The sequence below is a fragment of the Athene cunicularia genome, assembly GCF_003259725.1.
Source record: "Athene cunicularia isolate RWA chromosome 3 unlocalized genomic scaffold, athCun1 chr3_part1, whole genome shotgun sequence".
Classification (NCBI taxonomy): domain Eukaryota; kingdom Metazoa; phylum Chordata; class Aves; order Strigiformes; family Strigidae; genus Athene; species Athene cunicularia.
The window spans coordinates 86,581,247-86,590,812 of record NW_020799097.1 but is presented as its reverse complement, the minus strand read 5'-3'; the positions used below and the strand labels follow the sequence as shown (position 1 = coordinate 86,590,812).

At 39.5% G+C, this 9,566-nt stretch overlaps 1 protein-coding gene across 1 annotated transcript in view; it reads right to left on the bottom strand.

Moving 5' to 3' along the window:
• The window catches only part of KIF26B (kinesin family member 26B), a gene marked incomplete at its 5' end in the record, with an annotated part of 298,247 nt that overhangs the window by 50,659 nt on the left and 238,022 nt on the right, over positions 1-9,566 (bottom strand). Inside the window, 2 exons of the mRNA XM_026846220.1 lie at positions 2,753-2,912; positions 7,547-7,730. Of these exons, the coding sequence (XP_026702021.1) occupies positions 2,753-2,912; positions 7,547-7,730 (344 nt within the window). The remainder of the gene's footprint in view (positions 1-2,752; positions 2,913-7,546; positions 7,731-9,566) is intronic.

Sequence of the window (9,566 nt, the reverse complement as noted above, 5' to 3'; positions counted from 1 at the left end):
GGGGGTGGTGGTGGTGGTGTTCCCAAGGGATAAAGATTCCAATTTAAAGGCTTCCAAGGCTTAGCCTTATGGATAAGAAAAAAAAAAAAATGCACAATGTGCTGAACTGCAGCATGTGTTTTTCATAGACTGCAGGCAGAGAGGCAAATTCATCCCTGGCATAAATACACAGTCCACTGAAGGCAATGCAGTAGCATCTGCTTATACCAGCTATGAATCTGAACAAGCCTTTCCCTACAACTACTACCTGCGGAGATAAAGCTGGATACAACACTGAAGGGAATTTAAGAGCCTGCAGCCTCTCAGAGTTTAGAGAACTAAATTTCTGCAGCAAGAGAAAACCTGATGTTTATGAAATTGTGAGTTTCCGGGCTCCCAGGAAGCCATACAGTGCCTACTGACAGGCTGCCATAAAATACTTAATGGCTGTTTAATAGCTCAGATAAAGAAATGATACTCCATTTTGTCTGCTGCTCTATGGAAATTTGCTGAGACCACACACACAACGTGCAGTGATGTCACATAAGAAAACACTTCCATAGTTTTCCTTTGGTCCCATTCAAAAAAGGCAGTTAACAAAATTTCAGTTTCATCCTTAACAATGAAAGAGAACACCCCTACAGAAAAGGAAATTATCTCAGTTATATAGGCTAGCCACTGCTCTAAACAAGAGATGCTACTGAACACATATCACAACAGTCTATGGGATGCTCAGCCTCCTCTACAATGCAGCACACACACCCTCCCCTCCTTCCTCTCTTCTCCACAAGGAGCAGTACACACCTGTACTGCCAGATGACTGAGCAAATACTGTTTGTGCTCACCCAGCCACTAGGACTCATTTCCATTACTCTTTAATAGATCTCATTTGGGAAAAAATGCTTTCTGCACTCCTCTCAGCAAAAAGTAGACAAAATTTGCTCCAAAATATCTCAATATGTTTTTTCAAATTACATTTTAAAAGTCCTCCTTAGAAACAGACACATTGCCTGTGATCTACAGATGACAAACCACTTCTCTATATTTATACTCTATACTATTTGCTCTTATAGAAGTGAATTCAAGAGGAGATGCTGGCCTGAAGAGAGCTTTTATCTTCTTTCAGCAATACAGAATCATTGATGAGGAAGTGTGCTGGCACCTCTGGCTGTGTAAACTCAGAAGTGCAGCAGCTAGGAATCACAGAAGGACTGGTAGCTCAGCAAGTAGAAGACATGTTTGGTCACATTCTTTCTCCCAGTCAGGCATTGCCAGGAAAGACAGCTGTTGTATTTGGTAACTATTCCTTGTATGTTTAGTTCTAGCCTAGGGAGCATCATCAACATCATTTTTCTATTCCTACAGTTTGCCTTCCCTTCAGTCCATAAAAACTGACAGGAAGTAAGACAGGTTTCTGATAAGCATAGTTTGAACTACAGTTTATGAAGTGCAGAGTTCAAGCTATTTTCACACTACACTACACTAGGTGTTTGATCCATAAAACATTTCATGAACATTTATATGTACATATTTAATTGGCCCTTAACTGAATTCCAGTCTGACTGAATTCCAGTAACAGGAGACTTTCAAGAGATCACGTTTTAAGCCAGGACTGCTAAATAATTTTAGAAAATAAATGTTAGAAGAAAACTAAAATTATAACTAAATTCATCTTTATTTTCCAAAATTAAGACAAAACCAAAGAAGCAAAACTTGTCAATACCTTGCAATATTGAATTAACATGAAAAAATAATCATGTTTGTAGCCTTTAACATGATTAAAATGGTAAAAAGTATGGACTGAAATATGCTCTGTGAACGACTTGCTTCAATTTTCATGTCATCTTGTTGTTCCTAACTCCAGATCTCATATAAATGTCCTTCACGAATAGTGACATTCATTAGTACTTCAGTTACAAGATGCTACAGTAAGCCATTCCTGTGATGGTAGTTGCTACTCCCTAAGCTTTAGGCTAGAGAAAAGCAATACTGTCCACAAAATCAGAAACTTCTCAGTAAGAAGGCTGTAAAACTGTCTGGGTTGGTTAATGAATCCAAATTTGCTTTCAGACCCACACACATGGCAAATGGGGTGAGAAACACTGAAGAGAAATGAGTACAAAACATAACACACTAGGTGAGCAATTCCTCTAATTTCCCAGAAGCTACCTGCAGTAGCAAAGGCCACTTGTCGAGTGTGACAAATAGGGCCTGCTTCGTTTTTGTAAGTGGAAGGCTGACACTGAGATTCAACCCATAAAAAAATAAAATGCAAAGTAACCTTGGATCGGAGAAAGAATCTCATGACAAAAATGCATGCTCATTGTGACATAAATTTTCAGGAAAATAAATTCCACACAATGGACAGCAAAATAATTTTCTCTATAGTGCTGCATTACAGCAGCAACCTTTGTCTCTGTGAAGTCAATATGAAACTGGCTCTCAGATGCTTTGAAATATAAAAAAAAAATCTTTGAACAATACTAGAAAACAAAATCCTAATGTGTCAAAATTCAAACCTTAAGATCTTTAAGACACTTGGGTCCTATTTCATCAGGCTTCTTCCTTTCAAACCTAAATGTTAAATACAGCGTAGCTACCAGATGTAAGGTTAGACCAGGTGTCACTGAACCTTAGGCAGATTTTGCTGTACCTCAGGAGGGCTGCACTGACCCCAGCAGACTCCCTGCTCACCCCTTGTCTGCCCCAGGCCCAGACAAGCAAACTGCTTGCAAGCAGCCTCTCATTAGGTGTAACACAGGATACCACTTACTTGTACGGGATATGTTTGCTTCCATTGACAAGGGCGAGGATGACATTGCCCAGTGCTGACAATGAGAGACAGAGGCCAGAACTTCCCTCCCGGTTTTTGCTGAGCACTTTCACACAGCTACCCAGGTCAATAAGGTGCAAGCGGCTGCGACCTCCAGACACTGCCGAAAACAAAGAAAGCAAACAGTTAGCATGTGCCTCCAAAAGCAACTTCCCAGGAAAGCAAAAGCCACAACTTGCGAAGAGGAAACAATCCAGAAACTTTTTCTGATTCATGTTAGCAGCAACAGACTGTACGGGTCCTGTTAACTCACTGTCGGCCTTTATTGTTGTACATTACTGTCCACTCTCAACTTGCTTAAAAATTTCTGTGGGAGTCACCGTTGTGGTCTGGGGTTTTTTTAAATACATCTCTATTAGCCTGTACCCGATTTGGCTCTGGTTTTGTCTCTGTCATTACAGATCCTCTGTCCAGAAAACTACAGGCTGGGAATTGCTGCTTGGTGAGCAGTCATCCTGTGGTAGCTTCTCTTATCTTTCTTATCTTGAATCCTGGATCTTCAGAAGAACCTGTGGCATCTGTGGGACTTTCAAGTTTCCTTTAAGTCTATACTTTTACACTATCAGTTGGGTAAGTGAAGTTTTGCGATGCCATGGGTAATGAATTGTGGACAAGCTGCTCTGTTCTGAAAATGGTTTCTCTAAAACTGGTGGTGGATCTCTGAGGTTTTTTTCTTGTTTACTCTATCAACACACTGCATTTAAAGTGAAAATATGCTACTATTGAAACACCAAGACTAAAAGCCATTTTCTCTCTTTAAAAACTTTTGGTTCCTTAGGAACCCAGGATGGAGACTATGTAGACTTTAGAGAAGGGTTTCTAAGTCTCTATTATCTCAAGACTATTTCCTAGCTGTGTTTTTTTGCATCTGATCTTTGACCATTTCTCCTTATTCTCAAGAGTTATTTCAGAAGGAATCTGTAGGAAAAGGCAGTTTTATTTCTAGGATCCTAACTGAAAAGTTAAGAACACTATTTAAGGACACAAACATAACTTAAACAGGAGTGGAAATACTTTCATATCTGAATTTATCTCTATGCAAATAAATTCACAGCCATTTTGACACAGTACCTCAACTTATGCATCTGGTAAAAAAAGTATGAGTGGTGGGGGAGACCAGTTCACAAAGATGGAAATGGGAGCAACTACCTGATAGGGACCCTAGAAAAGCAGCTTACAGATATATTTCATAGCTTTTGAAATGTCTTATCAACCACAAGCATGACTTTTCAATGACCCTACATTCAGTAGCTGTGGGACCTGTGGGACATACAGGCATGTAGGTACCATAGGAGGTAGAAGGAAATAAGTTTACATAGATATGTGAAGAAGACACTTGTAAAACTTCTACCTATTGACAAAAAGGTGATACACAACCATATAATTTTTCATATGTCTACTATGAAAAATGGGTATAAATATAGAAAACATACAGCTACTAAAGGTATATAATACTAATAGCTCTAATTTAAAACATGTTAACCTACACTGGAAAAATTAGAGATATTTCATTTTGCAAGCACTGCAAAACACAGGGCTCGCTGCTTATTGATACTGCCTGGTATCTTGCATGACACAAAACTTCCTATAAAAATAGAAAACATGTCTAGAATGTATCATATATAATTCTATAATTCTGTTTCAGCTGTAGGTGCTAGTTAAATAAAATGAATAATGCTAAAACTACAAGTAGATTTTATGATAAAAGAAAAAGAAACATGAATAAAGGGAAAGAAGAGAACATATTAAAAGAAAAGAAAAACAGAAAAAAATAAGAGAGAAAGAAGAAAGATAAAAGAAGAAAGATGAGGGAAGACTTTTTATGTGAAAGGGGTTTACGCCATGGAACTTGAAAATAATATTTCAAAAATGTAGCCAGCATCTCTGTCAAAAATTGTTAAAATACAGTAACTTCTGCTTCTTTTAAATCCTGTTAGTGCTTCAGCTGCATCAGGTATTAGGCAACCAGGACTTCCATGTATTAAATTATACTGAAATATTGGTTAAGTCATGCCAAGTATCACCAAACAGAAGAAAAGGATAAATGTCTGATTAAAACCAATGTTTGTGGCTAGACATTCAAAATGTTGTAAATCCCCAGATTATACCACAACCCATTAAATCTGTCCATGGAAGTTTCGCCACTGTGCTCTCGGTGGTGGGATATTTCTCACGGGTAAGTGTCCACATGCACTATGGGCTCCTACACTCACTGCGGAAAGTCAGGCTTCCCTGAGGAACCCTCCAGGTAGCTGCATCTTTACCTCCTCTGAACTGCTCATAGACCTTTGCCTCCCTTCTAAGAGTCCTTAGAACTCTTAGACTTCTAGTGTCTGAAGTGTTCAGACACTAGTGTTCACTCTGACACCCCTAAGACTGCTACCCTCAGAAGGCTGAAATAATCTTTTTGAAGTATTTCCCAAAGATTTCCTCAGAAAAAAACAAAGACATATGTTTAGTTGATACTGAAAATGACTGCAGGTGACTTTACTGAATTATATTATATATAATAAATATTTCTGTTGATAAGATTACTGGACATTGGGAAAACAAAAGGAAAGAAATCACTACCCCTTCAAAATTTCAGTCATGTTGTTTCCACACATACTACTACTACAAAGGCTGAAGAAATCCAGAATAAGAGAAATTACCAGACCTTTCCTTCTTATTTAATTTACAAGTCAAAATAAGATATTTTTAGGATGGCAGATCCACTTGCTTGATCTGAAAATGAAGTTATTTCTTGGGCAAGTTCTCAGCTAATGTGCCTGGCAACTATAAAGAAAAGAAGTGGAACATCCTAACACTTGTTTCTGTCTATGGCCACAGAAACTTTTCAGAGCTAACAACTGAAAAACGACTGTGCCAGTCCTGCCACAATGCTATTTATTTCAATGGTGCTAAGCCTGCTTCATGACATTCCTGGTAATGAATCTAGCAAGGAGGTAAGTACAGTACCAAAGCATTATTCTAACAGTCATTTTTTACCATAATCATATGTTAGCCAGCCCTTTAATCTCTTATCCTTTGGAAGCTGGGTTTCTTTTTTTTTTTTTTCCTATCCTTTTTTAATCCAGTTACTGGAATCTATATCTCTACTATCTTCATGGTTTTTTCTGAAAAGTCCTTCATTACAGCAGAAGACAGTGATAATAACTAGGCGCCCTTTCTGAGCAGCTGGAATTCCCCCCTTGTTCAATTATCAGTGAGATCTGACCCTGCCTGGCTTGTGAGGCACTCAAATATGGGAACTTGAAGACAGGAGGTGGTATGGCCACAAGACAAAGATATAACTAAAGGCAGTGGGCAAAGCATGCCACATTATAATCCAACAGGATCGTGTCTTCTTTTTTGAAAATGACTCATTATAGCCACAGGAAAATATTTTTTTCCCTTTTATTGTTGCAGTTGAAAATAGTAGAAAAGGACTGTGTGCACATGTACTCGCATGCAGTTAAAAACATGGAGAATTAAATAATTGTTATAATAATTCCCTCAAAATCAGATATCTTTATTCCTATGAACCAGTCCATTTGAACATTCAGAGGGTGGTTAATTAATAAACCTTTAGTTAACTGAGATTTCTGCCTGCCAGTTCCACAGGGTTTATTACTTAAACACATGTAAACTGCATCTCCATTTAGAGCAACTTTCTGTTTTTCTCTCTTATAAGTACTGTCGATGTAAATTTTCTGCATTCAAACTTTAGACATTAATACTACAGTGGTGTTCACTCACTACACATCATAGTTTGCAATCTCCTCCTTATTACAACTAACCTATGCAGAGCCAGGAAATACGCTATTTCTGCAGAATTGCTTAAGTCCACAAATTTAAAGAAGCAGAGGTCTCTGGTGTCTTTTAAACAAATATTTTTCCCTGTAAAAACTGTTTATTAAAAAAATAATAATTTTAAAGTGAAAGTTTTCTTTTTCAGTGGGGGTGCTTCTTATATCATACAAATTTTTTATCGCTGAACTTACTAAAAAAAACCCTCTGTGTATCTCCAGTTATAAACAGTTTGAGAGACTTGAAACAGGAGATAAATATAACAAATAAATACAAATGGTGCAAGTCAAATGAAACCTTTGAACATTATAGAAACTTAAAAATAGACATGGAAGAATCTTTTCCTCATTTAGAAGTGGGAGATGGAAGGTAAGACACAGCCAGTGAAAGCACCTATGGCAAAGAGAGGGAGGAAGCCAATCTGAAAAGCCCAAAGCCTTTACAAAGAACCACAAGAGTCCTTTGTGCACATGTATTTGGGCCAGCAACTAAAATATCAGGTATCTCCAAGAAAAGGTACAGTTTATGGATTGCCCACATCAGCTTCCACACACACTGCCTTATTTAGGTGCTGAAGAGGAACAGCTAACTTAAGGGTGGCAAGGAATTCCCATCACCACAATATTAAAGTCAATTTGAAAATCACTTTTTTCTTTTTTTTTTTTTATTTAGATACAGAGGCCTGCATAGTACTGAGGACTGTCAGTGTCTCCACAACAGCAACTAAACTGACAAGTGATGATAATAATCCCCGGTGGCCTTTAATGGCCTTGGGTGGGTCTTTACCAGGCAAGTGGACAGACTGCTGGTATGAGTGGCCCCACCTCATGCTGAATGGAGAACTTTGCTGATTTTCACCACTAAAGAATATTGTTTAAAGGCCTGTTTAAAGCCAGTTTCCAGGCAGACTTGAAGGAGACAGAAGGGAGCAAGGGGACAGCTTACTTCCTCCTTTGCCGCTCTTCTCCATGCGGTACTGGTAGATGTGCAGAGTGAAGAGCATGTGGGAGTTCCGGTGATCCTCCTCGTCGCAGTCCCGCTGGCTGCTGCGACGTGAGGCAATGGCAGCGTCAAGGAAGAAGGCAGCCTTCTCTGCCGTAGGGGCGCGGAGCTCGCTCTGATTCTGAAGCTGCAGTTAACACAAGGGAGAAATGACCTAGAAACATCCACAGAAGTCAACACTGCTAGACAACTTCCCGCAGTTAACACACACTGTGGACATGCTGGCTTGGGACAGCAGAGAAAAGGAGGAGGTGCCCGATGGAATGAGACTCTCCTGACACTGGCAGTGGCAATACCTTATGCCCTTCAGGAGCCCCACAACTGAATCCAGGCTTTTGAGGGTTCTCACTTGGGGTATCTCTGGTGGCAGTTGTTATACATAAACCCCAGCAACTGGAAACTGTCCTATGGGCTGGACAGATGCATATATTTGATCCTTCACTTTCCCAGAATTTTAAGCTATTTATGCTTGTTAATTATTCACTGTTTTTCCTGCCTTTTTTTCCCCTGCATTGCTAGCTCTGGCAATCACTGCGTCCTTCTGATGGTTGGAAGTAGAAACAAAACCAGTGGAAAACAAATTGTTGATCCCAAACTCAATAGCTGGTGGAGACTAGTAGGGGCAGGACTACATGTTAGCCTTCAGAAAGCGTTAGAAGGGAGCAGTCCACTGATAAATCTGGGAAATAACAGGATGGAGCTTGTGTTCAGCCCCATAGCATGTGGGGAACAGCACAGCAGCGCAATGTTTTTCTTGACCCTTTATACCAGAAGCTTATGCACCTGCTCATGAGCCAGGGCAATCCATTAAATAGAATAAGGCAGGTAATGTACATACATTCACGTTTGCTGGACCTCAATCTCAGTCAGCAGCCTGCTCTTATCTCTCCAAAGTTATAGACAGCATAGGAGGGCAGGTATTATTAACCCCCCACAACATTAGGAATGCATGCATGCTTCATGTCACCTAAGATTAGTTTGTCTGAGGAAGGGACATGTGACTGTGCAATCTGATGGCATTAGTTTTGGCAGTACGCATTGCTGGCCCACAGCCCATAGAATAGACTTGTTTTGTTTGGCATAAAACCAGCAAGGAACTCCCGTTCTCAGGGTTTGTTCCCCTGCCATGTAATACAGCTAGAAGTTATGTTCTCCTAAAGAAGACAGTGCTTCTGTCTTGTCTTCGTGACCATTAATCAGCCTGAGAAGGGATAAAGCCGAGGCAGTGTAAGGGACGGGGTGACACAGTTGAAGGCTAAGCTCTCTCCAGAAATAGGGAGGGGGGCAAGAAGTAGTTAACAAGGCAAGCAGAAGGCAGACCAGTCTGTGGGCTGATTTCACTAATGTAAGCAACAAGAAAATGTGCATACTTGGAAAGGCCCAATGACAGACAGTGTGACATATGCTGATTATTAGTTTGCTATACACACTGCTGATTTTGCATATCTGTATGGCTATAATATAATATCCTCCCTTCATCTGAGAATTTTGAGAATTCAGGTATAGGACACATGATTCCACAGCGTCGCTATGGCTTGTAAACACACAGAAAAAGGCTTTTTTTCTTGCTATTTAATTCAATATTTCACACTGCAGAGATACATAGATGTCACATGGAGCTACCTTTTCTTCACTGATCTAAAATAATTTTGTATATAGCTGTTCTGCCTGTATCTGTATGAAAATAAGCAACAATAATGGGATATTTATTATTACCGCTGATGTGCTTAAATACCTTAGTAAAGAATTAAGATCTAAGGAGAGACTAGTTATTACACAGTTGTGTAACATATGTAACATATGTATGCTAATTCAGATCTTAACTGGCCCATCTACCACCCCAACTGGGAAATGTGAAGAGTGAATACTCCCATCTTATATTTACCGGACTGCACCCATAACTGGATACCAGAGAGTGAGACCTCCTGTGATACTCTAAATATTTCATAAAGCACTAAAGCCA